At 42.6% G+C, this 22,954-nt stretch overlaps 1 protein-coding gene and 1 long non-coding RNA gene across 4 annotated transcripts in view; one reads left to right on the top strand and one right to left on the bottom strand.

The window, feature by feature from the left end:
• The window catches only part of LOC138758660 (uncharacterized), a 39,834-nt gene extending 34,640 nt beyond the window's left edge, over positions 1-5,194 (bottom strand). For both annotated transcript variants that reach the window (XR_011354377.1, XR_011354378.1), the window contains exon 1: positions 4,997-5,194. This is a non-coding gene — a long non-coding RNA (uncharacterized lncRNA). The remainder of the gene's footprint in view (positions 1-4,996) is intronic.
• Positions 1,653-21,774, top strand: LOC138758659 (E3 ubiquitin/ISG15 ligase TRIM25-like). 2 transcript variants are annotated; one of them, XM_069927939.1, is made up of 6 exons: positions 1,653-2,259; positions 6,162-6,257; positions 9,181-9,414; positions 13,221-13,243; positions 15,446-15,591; positions 18,960-21,774. In XM_069927939.1, the coding sequence occupies exons 1-6, from the start codon at positions 1,696-1,698 to the stop codon at positions 19,535-19,537; spliced, it is 1,641 nt and encodes a 546-aa protein (XP_069784040.1). In that variant the 5' UTR covers positions 1,653-1,695; the 3' UTR covers positions 19,538-21,774. The 2 variants fall into 2 exon arrangements, with proteins under 2 accessions (XP_069784040.1, XP_069784042.1); XM_069927941.1 differs by lacking the exon at positions 9,181-9,414.
• Positions 21,775-22,954: the final 1,180 nt, after the last annotated feature.

Raw genomic sequence — 22,954 nt, forward strand, 5'->3', positions numbered from 1 at the left:
GCGTCTTCATTGTTGGGGTCTTTCATGGCTTGGTTCAGCATCATGCTGAAGAAGATAGAAAAGAGGGTTGGTGCGAGAACACAGCCTTGCTTCACGCCATTGTTAATGGAGAAGGGTTCAGAGAGCTCATTGCTGTATCTGACCCGCCCTTGTTGGTTTTCGTGCAGTTGGATAATCATGTTGAGGAACTTTGGGGGACATCCGATGCGCTCTAGTATTTGCCAAAGCCCTTTCCTGCTCACGGTGTCGAAGGCTTTGGTGAGGTCAACAAAGGTGATGTAGAGTCCTTTGTTTTGTTCTCTGCACTTTTCTTGGAGCTGTCTGAGGGCAAAGACCATGTCAGTAGTTCCTCTGTTTGCACGAAAGCCGCACTGTGATTCTGGGAGAATATTCTCGGCGACACTAGGTATTATTCTATTTAGTAGAATCCTAGCGAAGATTTTGCCTGCAATGGAGAGCAACGTGATTCCCCTGTAGTTTGAGCAGTCTGATTTCTCGCCTTTGTTTTTGTACAGGGTGATGATGGTGGCATCACGAAGATCCTGAGGCAGTTTACCTTGGTCCCAACAAAGCTTGAAAAACTCATGCAGTTTGGCATGCAGAGAAGAAACAAGCCTTCCGTCGCGCATGCAGCCATCTTCAGCGCAAACTCCGGGAGATCCAAAATGAGTGGTGGACTAGCCTCGCCAAACGAACCCAGCTCAGCGCGGACATTGGCGACTTCAGGGGTTTCTACGAGGCTCTAAAGGCTGTGTATGGCCCCTCACCCCAAGTCCAAAGCCCGCTGCGCAGCTCAGACGGCAAAGTCCTCCTCAGCAACAAGATCTCCATCCTCAACCGATGGTCAGAACACTTCCAATCTCTTTTCAGTGCCAACCGCTCAGTCCAAGATTCCGCCCTGCTCCAGCTCCCTCAACAGCCCCTAAGGCTAGAGCTGGATGAGGTTCCCACCCTGGATGAGACATATAAGGCAATCGAACAACTGAAAAGTGTCAAAGCAGCAGGTATGGATGGAATCCCCCCAGAAGTCTGGAAGGCTGGCGGCAAAACTCTGCATGCCAAACTGCATGAGTTTTTCAAGCTTTGTACTTTATACAGCAAAGATAAAGGTGCTTGAGCCCTTCGTCGAAGGACCGGCCGAGTTTCTGCAGCATTGCGTTTTCACAAGCTGAAGGAGCAGAGAAACCACCGACAACATAAGAGACGGGTTGAACAGGTCACAGTCGCCCGTTCCAAATCTAATAGCATGACAGAGTTTTGTGGCCATTGCACGTGTGGAACGACCACAAGCTTTAGCGGCTGTTGCAGTAGATGTGACCCCCCCCCCCCCCCCCGGAAACATGAATGTATGGATGACCCGTTAGATTGACAGGCGCCGGACCGAGCCTGTACCTCACACAGTGGAAGAGGGGGTGGGGGTGGGCATTTGAAGAAAGCGCCAATATTCCGCAGCTGTCCACGAACATGCATCGAGGTCGGGTCGGCGGGGGGGGGGGGACGCCTTATTTTTGTCTAGGTTTTTGTTTTGCAATGTGCTCCAGTTGGAACCGATTTTGTGGGTGCAGACCGCAGTGACCCCCCCCCCCCCCGGTCTGCACTGGTCTCACCCCGGCCGTGACGCTGCGCGCTCGAAGTGCCACGGCTTTCGCTTTCAGTTTCACTCCCCCCCTCCCCCGGGTCGGCGGCGGCGGGACGATGGCGGACGGTTTGCCGCCCGTGTGGCTGGAAGAGGAGCTGACGTGCCCCATCTGCCTTCAGATCTACACCGACCCGGTGATCCTGAATTGCAAGCACAGCTTTTGCCAAGCGTGCATCGAGGAGTCCTGGAGGGAGCCGGAGTCCGGCCTTTTCTCCTGCCCGGAATGCAGGGCCGTCTACCGGGAGAGGCCCCCCCTGAAGAGAAACTTCAAGCTGGCGAACATCGCTCAGAAGTACCAGGCGGTGAACGGGACCCCGGTCGCCCTGCCCTGCAACTACTGCACCAAGAAGAAGATGTCAGCTGTCAAAACTTGCCTGAAATGCGAGGCCTCGATGTGTGCCAAGCACCTCAAGCATCACCGGGAGAACGCCGTGTTCAAGAACCACCCCCTGATCGACCCCACGGCGGACATGTCGACGTGGAAGTGCGTGGAGCACAAGAAGCTGCTGGAGATCTACTGCAAGGATGACAAAGTTTGCATCTGCTGCCTCTGCCCTGTGGTGGGGAAGCACAAGAACCACACCTGTGTCACCATTGGCGAAGGGGAGCAGGAGCTGCGGGTACGTTCCCTTCTGATCCGGATTTGCGGACAGCGGGGGTGGGGGGGGGGGGACCGACTGAGCTCTGTGACAGGCCAGCGAGGTTCCCACGCACCAGGTTATGGGGAGAAGGCAGGGACATGGGAGTGGAAGATCAGCCAGGATCTAAATGAATGGCGCTGCTGGCTCGATGGGCTGAATGGCCTACTACAATATCTATTGCCTCCTTGTTGATGCAATCACAAAGGCGCCTTACCAGCGGCTCTATTTTGTGAGGCAATAAATGCAGGTGAAAATTGGTTTAATCAGGATTAATTGTGATTAAATTCGGCATTTTGCGGCCAGCCTCATAGTGCAAACATTCATATAACCATCTTATGACCTTACTCTATAAAATGTAATAACAGAAATCGTACATGAAAAGTCAGGCTGTGTCTTTGGTTCATTGATCATTCAGGAATCTGATGGCAGCGGGGATGAAGATGTCCTTGTGCCGCTGAGAGCTTGTCTTTAGGCTCCTGTACCGTGGCCTGGGTCTTTGAGGATAGAAGCTGCTCTTTTTTTTAAGACACTGCCTCACATAGGTGCTCTCGATGGAGTGAAGTCCACCCATGCCTGTGATGTCGGAGGCTAGGTTACCGACCCTTTGGAGTTTATTCTTGTGCTGAGAGTTGGCGCCTCCGTACCAGGGGGTGATGCAACTAGCCAGAATGCTCTCCACGGTACACCTGTGTAGAAGTTTACAAGGGTCTTCGGTGACGTACCGAATCTCCTCCGATGCCTCACAAAATATAGCCGCTGGTAAGTGGCCTTTGCGATGGCATCAATGTGGAGGCAATAGATGCTGTAGTAGGCTATTCAACTCATCAAGCCAGCATCGTCATTCAGTTAGATCAAGGCTGATCTTCCACTAACAGTACCCTGTCCCTGCCTTCTCGCCATAACCCTTAATTCCCCTGTCCACAAGAACCTTATTACTCCCTCTTGAACTTATCCAAGAACCCACCTCGACCACCCTCTGTGGCAAAGCATTTTTACAGACCAACAACTCTGGGTAAAAAAAAAAAAAAAAATTCTCATCTCAGTCCTAAAGGGCCTTTTCTGTATTCTTAAACTATGGCCTCTGATCCTAGTCTACCCCAACATAAGGAACATGTGTCCAATCCCTTAATAATCCTATATACCTCAATATCTACCCTCATTCTTCTAAAATCAAACGTATATAATCCCAGTTTATCCAACTTTTCAGCATACTTCAATCCTGCCATCCCGGGAACTAACCTTGTGAATCTACACTGCAGTCCCTCAATAGCAAGAATGTCCTTCCTCAAATTAGGAGACCAGAACTAGACACAATACTCCAGGTGTGGTCTCACCAGGGCCCTGTACAACTGCAGAAGGACATCGTTACTCCTGTACTCTATTCCCCTTTTTATGAAGGCCAACGTGCCATTTGCCTTTTTCGTAGCTTGTTGAACCTGTATGCTAGCTTTTTGTGACTGATGTACAGTACACCGAGATCCCACTCCCGAAGATGACTCCATTAAAAAAAATAATCCGCCTTCCTGTTCCTGCCACCAAAGTGGACAACCTCCCCTTTATCCACATTAAACTGCATCCTCCATGCATCCGTCCACTCACCCAACCTGTCCAAGTCCTCCTGAATTTTCCTAACATCCTCCCCACACTTCACACTGCCACCCAGTTTCGTGTCATCTGCAAATTTGCTAATGTTATTCATAATTTCCCTATCTAAATCATTAATGTACATGATAAACAACTGAGGACCCAGTACCAAGCCCTGCAGGACTCCACTTGTCACATTCTGCCATCCCAAAAGTAACCCGTTAACCCCAACTCTTTGTTTCTGTTTGCCAACCAATTTTCTATCCATGTCAGCACCCTACTCCAACATCATGCTCTCTGATTCTGTCTACTAATCTCCTATGCAGGACCTTATCAAAAGCCTTCTGAAAATCCAAGTACACCACATCCACTGGCTCACCCATGTCCATAGTCCTCGTCACCTCCTCGAAAAATTTCAGAAGATTAATCGAACGTGATTTTCTCTTCAGCTGTCCATCCAGGACAGATCTTCACTCCATTCACCTGGAATCTCATCCAGGAATTTGCAATCTCCATTAAGTTTTGAATGGGGATTATGGCATTTAGCAAATTTCCTTGTTCTCTATTGCAAGCAGTTCTCGTCGTCTAAAGCTAATTTTTACTGACGCAGTGCCATTAATGTGATCGGACATTTCACAGGTATCTATAAAGTCAAACATTGTAACTGAGCTGAAGAACTACATTAGGACAGAACGCAGGGCCTTACGGGTACGAAAAGGGGGCTGGGACAGAATTCCCAGTTTAGGATAATGGCAGCCAAAGGCAGGACTGCAATGGTAAAGGAAGTAAAAGATGTGGATTGATGGTAGAATCTTAAAACAAGGAGGTGACTGAAAACTGGACACTTCTCAGCACAATGAAGAGCTGGGCATACTTTCCTTTTTATAAAATGAGCTGTGTTGCTAGTAACCCAGCAAATATTTGCTGGTCAGTGGAAGAGCTACATTATTTTCTGCTAACGAAAGTGCACAGATTATTTAAATAAAGGAGATGAATATCCAGTATTGAGTGAAACTCCCTACACCTTGTCTCAATATGTAATTCAAATATAAAACCATTGAGCTCAAAAAATAAAAGTAGCAATGAACCATTGAGAACATTCCCTTCAAGAGGATCATATCTAATCTTTTACCTTACAGCCACATTCTGTTACTGATCCTTGATTCCCTCAACAATTAAAATTCTGTTAATCTCTGACGAATGTGCTCAGTAATTGAGCCTTCACAGAACCTTGTGGTTAATGAATTCCAAAAGTTCACCAGGTGAGAAATTTCTTCAAAGTAATGCACCAGGTTTCAGCTTTATTTTTTTCACGCTTTGTTGCTGCCTGCTTTCTTACAAGCTTGTGCACCAAATCCCTTACTTCCTGGTTATTTTCAGTGACAGAATAATGGCTGATTCATGACCAGCAAGACTTTTGGATGTCCTCAACTGTCCCCTAGTTTTCGGCCAACTTTTAAATGTCTACTTCGCTGAAGGGTCATCAAATCAGTTTATCTGCAAGTTTTATACTTTATAAAGATATTTGACTCAACACTGTTGATTTCTTTGACTGACGAGGTCCAATTATGAACCTCAGATATCCTGACCAAATATATTCCAAGATTTCCGCTTGTCAAAGGTGAACATAAATAGAGTTCAGGTTCTTTAACAATACCTTCTCCACTGGACCTCCACAGCAAGATGCTTGCAATAATTAATAATAATACCAGACATTGTTTTCCTTCCACACATTATTGATATTCCTAACCAAATATATATATAAATGAGTTTTTTTTTAATGTATCAGTGGCTCAGATATTACTAGTTATTGTTTGGATGTTAATGGACTTGTCGGCCACAAACGAGCCTGCAGCTGACGTGGACTTTTTACCCCCTCCATAAATCTTCGTCCGCGAAGCCAAGCCAAAGAAACTCAGCTTATAGGAAAGCTGTATTGTTGGTCGAGTTTGATCAGTGTTACAGTCGCAGTACCAGTGGCTGTCATCTGTACGATTCAGAATTCTATAATTATGCTTCATTTTTTATTTTTATTTTTTTTTCATATATCACCAGATACAGCACAGAACAGGCCAGTTCGGCCCTACGAGTCCATGCCGGAACAAATCCCCACCCTCCTCGTCCCACTGACCAGCACCTGGTCCATACCCCCTCCACTCCCCACCCCTCCATGTAATTGTGCCATTTATATCTCTAACTTCCTTTCTACCGTTCTGGATGTCCCTAATTTTTTGCTCTTTCCTTCCTTATCCACCTCCGTCTCAGTTACCAAATTTAAGAAGTTATTTTATTCTCAGGATCACTTGCAGCAGCAGATAGAAAAGGTTAGAACAAATACAACTGCCATCCAAGCAGGTATTCTCCACCTCCAGGCACAGAAAGACCAAGCCCAGGTGAGTGCGTCTAATATAATTGATGATTTCCATTGTAAATATTGAGTATGTTTATTTTGTATTGGTATACGGGGACAGAGCGTATACAGAGCCGTTGTCATACCCACACTCCTGTTCGGCTCCGAATCATGGGTCCTCTACCGGCATCACCTACGGCTCCTAGAACGCTTCCACCAGTGCTCCATCCTCAACATCCATTGGAGCGACTTCATCCCTAACGTCGAAGTACTCGAGATGGCAGAGGCCGACAGCATCGAGTCCACGCTGCTGAAGATCCAGCTGTGCTGGGTGGGTCACGTCTCCAGAATGGAGGACCATCGCCTTCCCAAGATCGTGTTATATGGCGAGCTCTCCACTGGCCACCGCGACAGAGGTGCACCAAAGAAAAGGTACAAGGACTGCCTAAAGAAAGCTCTTGGTGCCTGCCCCATTGACCACCGCCAGTGGGCTGATATCGCCTCAAACCGTGCATCTTGGCGCCTCACAGTTCGGCGGGCGGCAACCTCCTTTGAAGAAGACCGCAGAGCCCGCCTCACTGACAAAAGGCAAAGGAGGAAAAACCCAACACCCAACCCCAACCAACCAATTTTCCCCTGCAACTGCTGCAACCATGTCCGCCTGTCCCGCATCGGACTTGTCAGCCACAAACGAGCCTGCAGCTGACGTGGACTTTTTACCCCCTCCATAAATCTTCGTCCGCGAAGCCAAGCCAAAGAAAAAAGATACGGGGACACCAATGCTCCTGAGCGGAAAGCCCTCCAAGTTGTAATGGACATAGTCTAGAACATCAAGGGTAAAACCCTCCCCAGTATTGAGAACATCTACAGGGAATGCTGCCGTCTGAGAGCACCGGCAATCATCAAGGTTCCACACCACCCAGCGCACGCTCTGTTCTCGCTTCTACCATCAGGAAAGAGGTATCGGTGCCACAAAATTCCCATCACCAGGTTCAGAAACAGCTGCTGCCCCTCCAGCATCAGGCTCCTCAACAACTAATTCAATCAGGGACTCATTTAAGGACTTTTACTTTTACACTGCCCCTCCACCATCAGGCTCCTCAACGACAAACTCAATCAGGGACTCATTTAAGGACTTTTACTTTTACACTGCCCCTCCACCATCAGGCTCCTCAACGACAAACTCAATCAGGGACTCATTTAAAGGACTCTTACACTTTATTGATTTTTTTCCCTCCTCTATCTTTATATTGCACAGCCATTTTGTTTACATTCTTTATTTGTTTGCATGTGTACATTGAATTAGTTGTGTTTTTCGTACTGCCAATAAGTAGAAATTCTGCCTTGCCCGCAGGAAAAAGAATCTCAAGGTTGTATGTGATGTTACGCATACTCTCTGATGATGAATCCAAAATCTAGTGAAGCCTTTAGCATTTATCAGGTGAGGTTTGCTTATAATAACAAGGTTAAAGGCAGGAAACACTCAGCAGACCAAAGAGAAGCAGCATTAACCTTTCAGATCAGAGGTCCTTTACTAGAGTTTGCTGCCAATTTCATTTCCCACAGATCCAGCCTGACCTTTTAAGGGCTTGTTTTTAATTTCCAGCATCTACAATTTTTCAGTTTCATGAGAGAATGAAAAAGTCTTAGCCTCAGTATAACATCAAGCATTTTAATGCCAGGTACAGAAAAAGGCTTAAGTTCATAGTAAAGGTTTTCTACATTAACTCAATGTGCAGTCCACGGAAAGTAAAATATTATGAAATTGAAAGGGAAAATAAAATTGCCCCTGGAATTCCCATCAGATGTTCTTAAACACCCAACCCCAACCAACAAATTTACCGCTGCAACCGTGTCTGCCTGTCCCGCATCGGACTTGTCAGCCACCAACGAGCCTGCAGCTGACGTGGACATTACCCCTCCATAAATCTTTGTCCGCGAAGCCAAGCCAAAGAAAGAAAGAAATTGGTCAGTTCGATAGCAAAATTCTTTCAGATCAAATCTATTGCAGGTTCACAAACAGAATTAAAAATGTCAACAATTCTGATTTTATCTTTTCATGGATAATGCAAAATGCCTGACTATTTAATAAAAATAGAAACACAGAAAAATCACAACATGGAAAAGTGTAACTCGACATATTATTTTATTTGATGTCTACCACAACATACTTGATAATGATCCTATATGGTAATTGTTTGTCTGTCTGTTGATAATTCACTGGTGTGGTTACAAAATAAAAATCTCCAAAATGTCACCTCAGCGGACTGGTCCGATTAACCTTCTGTGATGAAATAATTTGGGGTGGGAGGGGAAAAGAGCTAGAGATCAGATCTTACTCCCAGCCACTTATATTCTTGTTGGTATCATTCACACTTGCTTGCGAAACTTCAGAAGTTGGCACTGGCACAAACTAACAGGTGTATCGTGTTGTAACACCTATGCTGTCAGCTGTTCCTGCACTGCCCTTATCCTGTCCCAACAGGCAGCACGAACCTTGCAGATTTTCACTTAGACTGAGAAGTGGGTTACAGAGTGAACCAGATGCAAGAATAAAAGCTTCATTGAAGTCAGTCAGGTCAATGCCTGCTAATTAATTGTTTAAATGAATTTAAGTGTGTGTGGATGTTTAAATTTTCTCATGCTTTTAATTTTTAAATGCTAATGCTTTATTTGTTTGATGAGTATAATAGTCTGACAATAACAGACATTCCTGCTTCAAGATTTAGTCCTTCTTGTATTGTGTAGTCTGTCTGATCCAAATTTCATATATCGTAATGATGTTTGGCCTGTCAAGTCTCTGTTGGCCTTTAGAGCTCCCCATTAATCCCATTCCCCCGCACTTCTTTGGGACAATAACATTCAAAGCATAAATCAAGAGGTCATCTGAGTGCAAATTCTATTAGGAAAACTGCTTGAGATTAAGTGACTAATAGTTTAATAACCAAAACATTTCCACTTAACAGAGCCTGATCAGAGAAAGCAAAATTCAAGTTCAGGAGAGGTGCAATGCACTGCGGAAATATTTTGAGAATGAGGAAAAAGAAGCGTTAAAGTATTTCGACTCTGTCCAGAACAGAGTGACAGGAGAGATTGACGCACAGATTTTCGCTCTGGAAAACAAGATGGAACTCTTTGAGAAAAACATGGCTGATTTCAGTAATCTTTTGATGAAGGTGGAAAAATTAGTCTTCATACAGGTGATGGCACTTACGTTTTATTGTTTGTGGATTAAAAAAGGATGCAATTTTATGCCTTAGTTTGTTTTTCCAAAATGAAGGGGCCAGGCTAGGCCTCTGTCTATTTATTTTTGCATGGAATTATTGCAATTTCCATCAAAATGGGCTACAGAGTCCCCAAGACAGCAAGATGTGTATGGTACAACCTCATGTTGCGGAAAGGTTGTGTTCTTGGAAAGTATGCTCACGTGGTTATCTTCATAATTAATTTGTTATTTTTTTTTTGCATTTTATATTTATTTTTTTCTCATATATTCTGTGTGATTTTAAACTTTTTGGAAGTGATTGAATTCCATAAGGGTGAACTTCCATTATCCAGGAGCGCATCGCATTGAGTCTATGAAATCAGTTCAGGATGGATGTAATGATTAGGAGCACTGGACATGAATCTTGTTGAGGAACAGAAAAAAAAGGAGAAAAGTGAAGGATTCTGTAGTTTTGGGAATGGTGGAGAGCGGTGCAGGCATTTGACATGGGCAAAATGGGTTAGTCATGCAAAGCAGGAACTTCGAGGAAATGGGCTATGAGATCTAGGAATCTGAGCATTTTGATGGAGCAAAGTTGAGGGGCAGCTTTGGAAAGTTTCAAAGTTGTGGAGAGGGGAGAAATGATGAGGAATGAAGGCTGTTGTAAATTTCCAAAAACCAAAATTTTAAAATCAAATCAGACTTGAAAATGTTCCAGGCCATGATCATATGGAGCATGCACAGGAATTCCTGGATGTGCCACCATCTCCGTGTATTTACAGAAAGTTGAGATCCTCATTACTAATAGGCATATTAGAATTCCCTTGAAGAATTCTCAAACCTACACCAGTTTAACAGCATACAGCTTTTAGGACAGTAGTTTGATTTGAGCACAGATAGGTGTTGACTGGGGAGATTTTACTGGAGCTTGTCTGGTGTTTTTTTTTGAAATTTGATTTATTTTGAGGAAGTCAATTGCTTAAATTGCAACAGAGTTTATATTTGAAAGAATCATACATCCTACTCAATTTTGTTGGTCTAACATGCGAGGAAGGCTGAGCAGAAGCTGAGAAGGACATGGTGCAAGTTGTTTGACTGCTTCCATTTACAGTACTTTTCCATTGCTAAGTGAGCTTTAAGATTCACGGAATAGCTCGTCTTTTACTGGACTTTTTAAAAAAAAAAATACTCAAAATTTATATTTGAAAAAAGGTAGAAATAATTTTGTTGAGATGTGCTTCTAAAATTGGAAGCTCTTGACAGGTTCACGAGGCATTGGATATGAAAGGGGAATACAAAAAAGGCAAATATAATTTCAATAAAATCAAACTCAGTTAATCTGTTCCAGGGAACAGTTTGTCAAAGAATTGTGAAAATAAATCCAGTGAACTCCTGCACGAGGTAATAGACCCAGGATCAACTGAGATATTTAAGAGGGAGTTTAATGTTGATTGGAGATGAGTGTTGAGGTTTGTGAATGTGGATAAAAGATCTAAACCACTTGATAGTGGTGTCAGATCAATGGATTAGAGATTTGCTGTGCCAGACGTATTCTAAACTGAACAGCAAATTTCAAGCTGGCAGAGTGCTTGCTTTTTTAAAATTTTTAAACATTTTTTATTTTTCACACTATAAGCCATACTGTCCAAAATACACACAAACATTTCCCTCTTGAATATACACAGTGTAATTTTCTCCCCTTTTTCCCCCCTCCCTTCCCTCCCTCCTTCACCCCCCTCCCCACCCACTAACGTTCAACATATATGATACATTAAACAATGTTATCACACAATGAAAATAAACAAGAAAATTGTGTCATCTACTTTTACACACTGGGTCAGTTCATTTCATCTTCTCATTCTGTCATTTTAGGCGGTGGAGGTCCGCGGTAGGACTTCTCTGTTGTGTTCCATGTACGGTTCCCAAATTTGTTCGAATACTGTGATGTTATTTCTTAAATTATATGTTATTTTTTCCAATTGAATACATTTATTCATTTCTATGTGCCATTGCTGTATTCTCAGGCTCTCTTCTGATTTCCAGGTTGACATAATACATTTTTTTGCTACAGCTAAGGCTATCATAATAAATCTTTTTTGTGCTCCATCCAAATCGAGTCCAAGTTCTTTACTTCTTATATTACTTAGAAGAAAGATCTCTGGATTTTTTGGTATGTTGCTTTTTGTGATTTTATTTATTAACTGGTTTAGATCTTCCCAAAACTTTTCCACTTTCTCACATGCCCAAATTGGATGTACTGTTGTTCCTGTTTCCTTCTTACAGCGAAAACATATGTCTGATACTGTGGGGTCCCATTTATTTAACTTTTGGGGCGTGGTGTATAGCCTGTGTAACCAATTATATTGTATCATGTGTAACCTCATGTTTATTGTATTTCTCATAGTTCCGGACCATAGCTTTTCCCATGTTTCATTCTTTATCTTTATGTTTAGATCTTCTTCCCATTTTTGTTTGGGTTTACAGCTTGTTTCCTCGTTCTCTTTCTCTTGCTGTTTGATGTACATGTTTGTTATAAATCTTTTAATTATCATTGTGTCTGTAATCACATATTCAAAACTGCTTCCTTCTGGTAACCTCAGCCGGCTTCCCAATTTGTCCTTCAAGTAGGTTTTCAGTTGGTGGTGTGCAAACATTGTACCGTGAGTTATTCCATATTTGTACTTCATTTGTTCAAAAGATAATAAATTATTTCCCAAAAAAAAATTTCTATTCTTTTGATCCCTTTTCTCTCCCATTCTCTAAAGGAAAGGTTATCTATTGTGAAGGGGATTAGTTGATTTTGCATCAATAATAATTTTGGTAGTTGATAATTTGTTTTTTTTCCTTTCTACGTGAATCTTCTTCCAAATGTTGAGCAGATGGTGCAGTTCTGGTGAATTCCCATGTTGCATTTTTTTTGATGGTGATTTCTTGTATTCTTATTTACATAGTCACTCAGATATTATCATCTCTTCCTATGGCGACACTTGTTCATCACCCCTCGACCTCTGCCCCCCTTTTTATTTCTCATCTTCACGTTGTAAGTTTAGCCGAAATCAACATCAGATTTTGCTCAAATTCCACTGGTGTGTGCAACTCCAACCCAGCCATGGCTCTCTCCAAGTGGATCTTCCAGTGGCCACCCATTTCAATTCTCCATCCCATTCCCTTAACGACATGTCAGTCCGTGGAAGGTTGAGAACTGGTGCTCTCGACACAAATGTTGCTGAAATATTTTGCGTGAGAAAAATTGTCATTGGCCCATTTCCTTCGGAGTTCTGAAACCGTGCATGTAACATGTCAATTAGGTACAATTAAAACAATGGTTTTCAACCTTTTTCTTTCCACTCACATAGCACCTTATGCAATCCCTTTCTAATCATAGGGATTGCTTAAGGTGGAATGTGAGTTTAGAGGGGCAGTTGGAAAACCACTGATCTAGTATGACATCTCCTGGGATGAAATACTGGGGAATCAAAGCCATTGTCCTTGGTTTATATCAGAAACTCTACTCCTCTCCCTGGTAGTGTCTAAACCTGAACCATTCATAGAGCCAAAATAAATATATCAATATCATTAGCAGGAATAGTTACTATTTGATGCTCATATAAGAGTCTAGTTCTATCTGACTCACTTCACCGTCATCTCAGCTGCTGCAAAAATCATCATCCAGGCCTTTATTACTTTTCAATGTGACTATTGCAATGCACTCCTGGGTATAAAGAGAGAGATTTCAGTGAATTATTTACCTTTGTGATGAAGGTGTATGGCTATTAAAATTATTTTATCTCATTGTTTCAGGGTTTTAATTCAATGAGAACAAGGTAAGTGATATTAATTGTTACAATTTAATTACATTGAGTAGATTTTTAAAAGGTATTGTTAGACATCAGAATGGCCTCTTGTCATCTATTATTTTGGGCGACACAGTTTGCATGGCAGTTAACGCAATGTTATTACAGGGCCAGTGACCTGGGCTGGAATCTGGCGCTGTCTGAATTTGCAGGTTTTCCACATGTCTGTGTGAGTTTTCCCCATGTGTTCCAGTTTCCTCCTACCTTCCAAAACCTAACGGGATTATGGGTTAATTTGGGTGTCCTTTAGTGGCATGGGTTTAAATGGCTTCTACTGTGTTGTAAATAAAAAGTATTTACACATGTTAAAATAAGTTTATGATGCAATTTGTGGTATGCCACATGAACCAACTTTTGAAATTAAAGTGTTACCTCCGTTCAGTAATCACATTCTTCTCAATCTGACATTTCTGTTTGTTAAATAAACGCAAGATGTAATTATTGCTGAATCAGGGCTTTTTGGGTTGAGCGGTCCCTCTAGGAATCTTGGCTGACATTTAAGATTGGTTTGGAGAAAGTGCTGGATTGTTAAAGGAGCTGGCCTTTCAGATGTTAAAACATGCCAGTAGCAACAGTTTACCATGACATTATTTAAAGTGCATTGTATTTTTAAACTTATTCTGACAAAAATATTATCCCTTAGACCCCTATCCCCATTCCATCAAAATTAAAATAATAATTATAATTAACAGTGGTTGGAGGAAAAATACGTTTTCAAAGATTAATGTTTATTGTGTGATAAATCAATCCATAGGAAAAAAAATTTGGCTGTTCAAGATCAACGTGTGACGAGAGATGCGAGTTGGGGTAGCACAGATCGCAAAGTGGCTAGGGTAATGCTGTTACAGCACCAACAATCCATGCTCAAATCCAGCGCTGTTCAAGGAGCTTGTGTGTTCTCCCTATGTCTTCCACTTTCCACCCATGTTTCAAAGGTGCATGGGATTAGTAGGTAAATGGGTCACGTGGGTATAACTAGATGGAGTGGGTTCATGTCCGGAAGGGATTGTTACTGTGCTGTATCTCTCAACTAAAAAATAATGTTGCCAGATGTGCGAATAGTGAATTCAGCGACTTAGTGAATTCCATTACTGCTTGTTTTTATTTTCTTGTTCTAGTCTTGTGGTCTGGCCTGCTGGGCATGTCCCACATTTTTCTATAAACAGCACCTTGCACAGACCAAGAAGTATATTATACTTCTCTATGCCTCTGTGAATATATTTGGTCTTGATTTGTCAGAGATATTTCTTTTCTCTACCGATCCTGCCCCACATTCTTTGCTTCTGAAACAAACTTGTTTTCTCTCTTTCTTAATGTTTCCCAGCCCTGAAACGTTAATTGTCTTGCTCTGATCCTTCCTGACTTGCTGCATATTTTGTGTAGGCATATTCCAACCACGTCCTGCACAAGAAAACAGTCATTTCCTCATGTTGCTCTTAATTCTTTACTCTTTATTCTGTTCCTGTGACCTCTAGTCCTCAATTCCTCCATCAATGGGACCAGCTTCTCATCATTCACTCTGCCCCGATCCCCTGGAATTTTGTAATTTCCATCAAATCTCCCATTGCATCCTTCAAATAGAATTGAACACAGTATCCCAATGCAGGCCATTCCAGTTTTTTTCAGGTCACGAGAATTTCCCTGTTTTTAGATTCCATGGTTCTATTGATTAAGCCTGGAATTGTGCATTTATCATCAATTCCTTTCTCAACCCTGACCTGCCACTTGCACCGATTTGTGCAACATCCCCACTCCAGGTCCCTCTTCCGCATTCCTTTGAGAAAGAGTACACTGTCTATCCTCATTCTTCCTATCAAATGCATCACCTCACATTTCTCTGCATTCAACCTCGCCCACCATGTGTCTGCCCTTTCTACAGCCTATCTGCATCCTGCTCCAATCTATCACTATCTTAGCAGTTCACAATTCAGCCAACTATTTAAGCCATTGTATAGTAGCTTGTTCCCCTGTCCTCGTCAATAATATATATCAATAAAAGCAATAGCTTCAATGCTGAACCCTATAGAATTATGCTGTTTACCTCCCTCCAGACCAAAAAAAGCAGTGTTTGACTTGTTTCACTGAAGAGTTCTTCACCATTTGTTCTCCAATAAATATGCTCCATTTCCTTTAACATGTATTTTATAATGTATCTTCTGCATATATTTGTAGAATTAAAGAAGCATCTGAACCACTCGGGCCACAACCTTCACCTCCTGATGTTACTAAAATAACAGCAGATAAGGTAAACTGGATACAGAAGCAGTATGAAATGGTTTCCCGGCTTGAGAGGGATCGTGATGTAATGGCAACAGTGTGTAAGTACAAATGCTACTTGGTCTGAAAGGTTTTCCAATATAATTGTATCCAGTTAAAACTGTGCCCCAGGATTGTTGGTGGATTCAGCTTATTTGGTTCAGTTAAACAAAAATGCCAAGGTTGTTCAATCAGTGGCACTTGGGTAAAGTCCAGTTCAAACATAGTGTTCCTTTCCTCAAGACCTGTCATGGTCTTCTGTAATTGCAGGGCAAGTCTTTGCCTAAGATATTGCCCATGGGGTACAGCCAGAATAAAATGAATTATTCTCGCTGATTCTTACAATTGCTTCTGTGGGCGGCACAGTGGCATCGCTGAGAGCCGCTGTCTCACAGTGCCTGAGATACGGTTCAATCCTGATCTTGCATGTTTTCGTAAGAAATAACAGGAGTAGGTCATCTGGCCCATCACACCTTTTCTGCCATTCAATAAGATCATGGCCATGGACTCAGCTCTACCTACCTGCCTTTTCCCCATAACTTTAATACCCCTGCTATGCAAAAATTTAATTCTTGTCTTGAATATATTTTTAGGCAGCCTCAATTATTTCCTTGGACAGATAATTCTACAAATTTGCTACTCTGGGAAAAGCATTTCCTCCCTATCTATGTCCTAAATCGACTCCCCTCAATCTTGAGGTTGTCCCTTAGTTCTAGTCTCACCTATCATATAACCATATAACCACTTACAGCACAGAACAGGCCAGTTCGGCCCTACTAGTCCATGCCGTAGCAAATCCCCACCCTCCTAGTCCCACTGACCAGCACCCGGTCCATACCCTTCTATACCCCTCCTATCCATGTAACGATCCAGTCTTTCCTTAAATGTAACCAATGATCCCGCCTCGACCACGTCTGCCGGAAGCTCATTCCACATCCCCACCACCCTCTGCGTAAAGAAATTTCCCCTCACGTTCCCCTTATAATTTTCCCCCTTCAATCTTAAACCATGTCCTCTAGTTTGAATCTCCCCCTTTCTTAATTGAAAAAGCCTATCCACATTTACTCTGTCTGTCCCTTTTAAAATCTTAAACACCTCTATCAAGTCCCCTCTCAATCTTCTACGCTCCAGAGAAAAAAAGCCCCAGCCTGCACAACCTTTCCCTGTAACTCAGACCCTGAAATCCCGCCAACATTCTCGTGAACCTTCTCTGCACTCTCTCTATTTTGTTTATATCCTTCCTATAATTTGGTGACCAAAACTGTACACAGTACTCCAAATTTGGCCTCACCAGTGCCTTGTACAATTTCATCATAACCTCCCTACTCTTGAATTCAATACTCCGATTTATGAAGGCCAACCTTCCAAATGCCTTCTTCACCACACAATCTACCTGAGTATCAGCCTTGAGGGTACTATTTACCACAACTCCTAAATCCCTTTGTTGCTCTGCACTCCTCAATTGTCTACCATTCAATGTATAGGACCTATTTAAATTTGCCTTTCCAAAATGCAGCACCTCACATTTATCAGTGGAAATAACTTTCCTGTCTCTATCTTATTTATCCCTTTCATAATATTGTATGCTTCCATAAGTTCCCTTGTCTTATTCTGAATTCCAGAGAGTTCAGTCCCAGGTGACTTGACCTGTCCTCATAGGCTAACCCCCGCATCTCTGGAATCAACCTGGTGAACCACTCTTGAACGGCCTCCAATCCTTCCTCAAGTAAGGAGACCAGAACTGCATGCACTATGTCAGGTGCACTATGTCAGGTGCAGCTTCACCTGTACCCTCTGCAGCTTCACCTGTACCCTCTGCAGCTGAAGTAAAACCTCTTGGATTTAGTTCCTCTAGCAATGAAGGGCAAAATTTCATTTGCCTTCCTAATTACCTGTAGTACCTGCAAACATTTTGCGATTTGTGCATAAGCCCTCCTAGGTGCCTCTGCACAACAGTCAGCTGCAACCTTTCACCATTTAAATGGTAATGGGATGTACTTTTGTTTTCTTCCAAAATGGATGATCTCATTGTCATTGTGTGGGATTCCCCGGGTACTCTCATTTCCACCGCATCCCAAAGATGGACATGTTGGAGGTTAATTGGCCACTGTAATTATTTCTTGGTGTAGGTGAATGGTAGAATCTTGGAGAGGTTTATAAGAACGCAGTGAGAATAAAATGGGGTCCGAGCAGGGTTTGAATAAATGGGTGGTTGATGGTCAGTGCAGACCAGTATTTTTCTGGGACTCTAGGACTTTGACAATTCCAAACAAAAAAGATCATGCAATTAGAAATACATCTGGTCCATTATTTAAACCAGTCTCTCTGAGAAAGCAGGATTAAATAGGCAAGGTATGTCGGGGTAACTCGTATTTTGTTCAAGGACTAACTGCTGCTAAAGTGTACTGTACACAAGGCCTGAGATGTTCTGTACAAATGATCACGCCTTGCATGCTTAACACACACTCGGGTCTCTTGCAGGGTTTTTCAACGGAAGCAGGGTGGAGGATATGGTGACTATCTTTGGTGGGTGGAGGATATGGTGACTATCTTTGGTGGGTGGAGGATATGGTGACTATCTTTGGTGGGTGGAGGATATGGTGACTATCTTTGGTGGGTGGGGGAATATATATATGGTTCAGATCATACTTGAGTCAAGAAAGTGCGTTTCACTTCTCAATATTCTCACCACTTCTTTGCTCTATTCACTTGGCATGTTTGGCACCTCCGCATGTTGATAGAGGACCTAGAGTAATTTCAGATTTATTGTCAGAGTACGTACATGATATCACATACAGTCCTGAGATTCTTTTTTTCCTGCGGGCACGGCAGAATTACCACTTATTGGTAGTACGAAAGAAACTACACAGCATATACATGTAACCAAATAAAGAACTGTAAACAGATAATGAATGCACACTGTGCAATACAGAGAGGATTAAAAAAAAAATCAATAAGGTGCACCAGTAAGAGTCCCCGATTGAGTGTTGTTGAGGAATCTGATAACATTTGTCAGAGATGCATCATAATCATTTGTTCTATGTGATAAGTTTTAGCTCAGAATGATCTTCAATCATAGTTTAAATGCTGTATTAAAAAATACAGCAGCATTGAAGATTATATAAGCCAAGATTGCTAAAAGTAAACCAAGCAGGTGTGATAGAGACACAAGACCACAGATGCTGGAATCTGAAACAAAAGAAAAATCTGCTGGGAGGAAATCATTGGGTCGAACAGCATCAGTGGGAGATATAGAATGATCGACGTTTTGGGTCAGACTTGTTGGAAGGGCCCCAACCCAAAATGTCAGCTGTTCTTTTTCTCCTACTGATATGCTCGACCTGCTGAGTTCCGTCAGCAGGTATGATTTTTTTTAAAAAAAATGCTTTTCAATGATTAATAATTTACTCAGATGTGGCTGTGTTTCCAGATGGACAGACACCGACTCTAGATTTGGAGACCGCTCATCGTAGTGTTGTTCTATCAGACGATGGGCGGATGGCATCTGGATCCCACTGCAGACAGCCCTATCCTGCCAATCGGAAGAGGTTTGACTGCTGGGGGCAGGTACTCTGCTCTGAGGCAATCAACGGTGGCCGCTCTTACTGGGAAGTGGAGATTTCAGGAGTTCACGGCAGATGGGCTGTTGGAGTCTGTTATGGCAGCATGAAACGAAAGGGGAGGGATAAAGAGAATGTGCTGGGAGAAAACAATAAATCCTGGAGTGTGTGCTCAGGGAACTATAGTAGTTTTTGGAGTTACTTATCAGGATCATGTTCAGTTTTAGCCCAACACAATGACGATGTCACAGAACTAAGCGTTCCCCTATTCTCTAAAGTGGGAGTCTTTGTAGACTTCGATGCTGGAATAATTTCATTTTACAGTGTATTAGAGAGCAAACTATGCCTAATATGCACATATCAACAGCAAGCATTCTCAGAGTCTCTTTACCCAGCTCTGAAAGTTGGTGATTGGAACACATCACTGACTATGTGTTCCTTTAACTGACTGGTTGATTTCCATATTTTTGAACCATTTTATTCTTAAATAACTTCAACAAAATGGGCTAAGTTATTCCCTTTTGCAGTGAACCCTTGAAATATGTTTGATGTTACACTCTCAGCAGGAGTTAAGGCTGGCCTTGCTGATTCTCTCAGAATGGGTTCACCAGCTCCTTACAATGAACTCCCAATGTGTGGGAAACATGGGAGGCCTCACCCAGCATTCAACAGTATTTTGAGTACGTTTTGTTAATAAATGTAAAACATTGAAAGAGCCACTGTCTACCAAATCAGGGAGCAAAATCTGATTAAATATATCTCGGCCACAAGAAAAGTGGGAGTGCTGAGCAAGTCAATTGATTCACAGGCACAGCTCCAGATTATCTATATTTTATGAATTTAATTTGAAATGCAAATGGGGAGGTTGCCCAAAAAGGACTTTTGCTTTGGACTGCCATTGATTTACTATTAGAAGAAAATGAAATGTAATTTGAAAGCTGGCATTATCTCATGGCAACCCAGTGTCAAACCTTTTCTGTAACTGCTCACAGGATTCCAGATCTTCTTACTTCATTCTTGGCTTCGTTACTCTGCTATCTTAAATTCAGATTTGGTGGGATTTTTTTTTGCCCTCCTAAACTTTTTGCTTTATTTTGCCTGAGAACTTTCCACTTGGTTCTCCTTCCAAATTCATCATCTTCTGCTCCTATATCTTGTGGTCTTATTGTCTTTCCAGTCAGGATCATTGCTGACTGAGTCTTAGCTGGTGAAATGTGACCTCCTCACAATCAAAGCAGTATTGACTGCAGTGCATATTTATCACTTTTAATCGATTCTGGGCAATGAAGCAGGTGTCCACTGACCTTGACTTGGCCTGGAATACCTCACTTTCCTTCTCTGTTCTATCTCAGCGGTGTCCGATATGGTTAACCACCTTCTCCCCTATCTCCAACTTCTGGTAGATACTTTTGTCTGACCCAAACACAGCTGGTAAATTGTCATTCTTCATGTCTTAGTGAATTACCTCAAAGTCCCCCAAAGATTGTTTCCTGATTTCTTTTTTAAAAATGAAACCCTGCTCCTGGGAGATATCATCCATAAAAGGTTGCTATTCTGTTACCAAACTGGATACGAAAAGGTAGAAAGATGGGGAGAGAACTTTGAGAGTAAAAATGGGATTAATCTGGGTAGTTGATGGTTGGTGCAGGCTTGGTGAGATGAAGAGGCTGGTTTCTTGTTGCATCTCTTTGTGAAGGGACAGAGACCTTGGTTACTTGTGCACAAATCTTGGAACGTGGGTAGACTGTTTAAAAAAAGCTGTGAGTTTTAAATTAGAGGCTTGGAGGATTATTAAAAAAAAACTGGGGAAAAAATGAAATTCTTATGTTTTTAAAAAAAAAACCATCTAGTTTGGTGTTAAGATAGAGGTCAGCATCCAATTCTGGGCACCACCCAATATGAGAATGTTTTCGCAAGGGCACAGGGAGATTTATTGGCAAGGTCCAGAAATGAGGCAACATTTGAGAAGAAGCTACGAATAAGGGTGGCCAAAAGGATAAATGTTATTGTTGAAAAGTTTGGATGCAATAAAAGAGAAATTTTTCCTGAGGCTGAAGAACCAAAAAGTAATGGCCATGAGTTTAGTGCAATTGGTAAAGAAGCAGAAGTGAAATGTAGAGAGGATAGGATTTGTATTTCATGAGCTGAGTGGGTGTTGGATACAGATTCAATTGTATCTTTCAGAAGGGGGGTGAATAAATACTTGAAGGAGAAAAATATGCAGGAATAGAGGAATGAATGGGATAATGGGACCTCCTGGATCATTCGGTGCCTGATTCAATGAGCAGGGCAGCAGATTCTGAAACCTTCTACAGTACATTTCCAATTACCCGAAAAACACTTAACTGAAATTCTTAGTTATCCAAACTTTTTTTGGTGACAGCATGATGTCACAAGATGGAAAAAAATTTTTATCCTGACTTGCTTTTGTAGGGCTCTGACGTGTTGTTAGTGCCAATTTGGTAACGTCATTGAGTAACTGGAGGACGTCAGTGAGTCAGGCAGTGCATGGGGGAATTATCCTCATTTCAGATAACTCCCTCCCTCTCACTTTCCATTTCTTCTTTATCCTCCACTGTATTGGTTCTCTGCTGTCCCCAGAATTGGTGTCAGAACAAATCTAAGTGGGAGCATTAGGGCAACTGCTGGAGGCGGGGGGGGGAGCACTGATTTTTTTTGGGGCGTGGCACTGGAAAAGGGGTGTGGTGGAGGCGGCAGCGTCAGACTGGGTGGGGGGGGTGGCGGTGACAGGAGCGGGGACCTCAGGCTCCTGGGCAGGATCGGGGATGGCGGTGGGGAGGTGTCTGGGATTGGAACGGGAACCTCAGGCTCCCGGGCAGGTTCAGCGACGGCGTTGGGGAGGTGTTGGGAATCGGCAGGAGTGGGGACCTAGGGCTCCTGGGAAGGATCGGTGACAGCAGTGGGGAGGTGTTGGGGATCGGCAATGGCTGATACAAGTATTCTGCTGATGCTACTGGGCTACTTAAAGCCATTTCTCAGTTATCCCAAAAATGCAGTTAACCAATACACATCCGGTCCTGAGCGTTTTGGATAATCGGAAATGTACTGTACCAGAAAGAGTGGTGGAGCCAAAGTTTGTGATCACATTTATAAAGTATCTTGGTGTGTACTTGAAGAACTGTGAACTGCTGGTTTGTGGATTGAATATTGGAAGGTTAGATGGTTTTCTAGCTTCCCTTTGCATGATAAGAGTTGTATGATTTCTATCAGGCCACATCTGCTGATGGACTAATGGAGTGGCTCTATCTGAAGGAGCACAGAGGATTTGTGTGAGTTTGGCATTTTTAATCAATGAACAGCAGGGGGCGGTGTTACTTCTCTGAAAGAATTGAGCAGTTAAACAGCAGCTACCAGGAGGAGCCATTGTTCTCAACGAATGTGACATTTAGGATCTTCAGGTCTTTTTTTTTCCCCTTATCTGCAGATGTAAGTTGCGCCCGAATGAAATGCAGAGATCCTGGATATCTCACTTTTAAAGGAAATATTGGGTGGAATGCTGTTCAAATCTTTTGTTTGTAAGAAGTTTGTACATTTTCCTCTTGTCCTCTGGTGTTCCTCCACAATCCAAAGACATTCGTGGGTGTATTTTTTGGGCAATGGGGGGTGGAAGGTTCTGTTACCATGTTGTATCTCTAAAATCTAAAACAAAATAACAATGAACTCTGAGGACAGGGAGGTGGAATGCTACCTGCCATTACAGCTCCTCCACTGTAAAGTGGGCTTGGTCAGTTTAGCATTCAAGAAAGAACAAATGATGAACTCCTGGATCTCAGAAGATTTTAAGTGCGAACAAGTATATTTGATGATCGTATTTACTATTTGATATTTAAATGTAATATTGCTT

This window comes from Narcine bancroftii, chromosome 3, assembly GCF_036971445.1.
Source record: "Narcine bancroftii isolate sNarBan1 chromosome 3, sNarBan1.hap1, whole genome shotgun sequence".
Lineage (NCBI taxonomy): Eukaryota > Metazoa > Chordata > Chondrichthyes > Torpediniformes > Narcinidae > Narcine > Narcine bancroftii.

Coding starts and splice junctions, on each gene's coding strand:
- LOC138758659 (XM_069927939.1), top strand. CDS start 1,696: ATGGCGGACGGTTTGCCGCCCGTGTGGCTGGAAGAGGAGCTGACGTGC. Junction 6,258..9,180: donor CACAGAAAGACCAAGCCCAG/GTGAGTGCGTCT, acceptor TCCACTTAACAG/AGCCTGATCAGAGAAAGCAA. Junction 13,244..15,445: donor TTTAATTCAATGAGAACAAG/GTAAGTGATATT, acceptor ATATATTTGTAG/AATTAAAGAAGCATCTGAAC.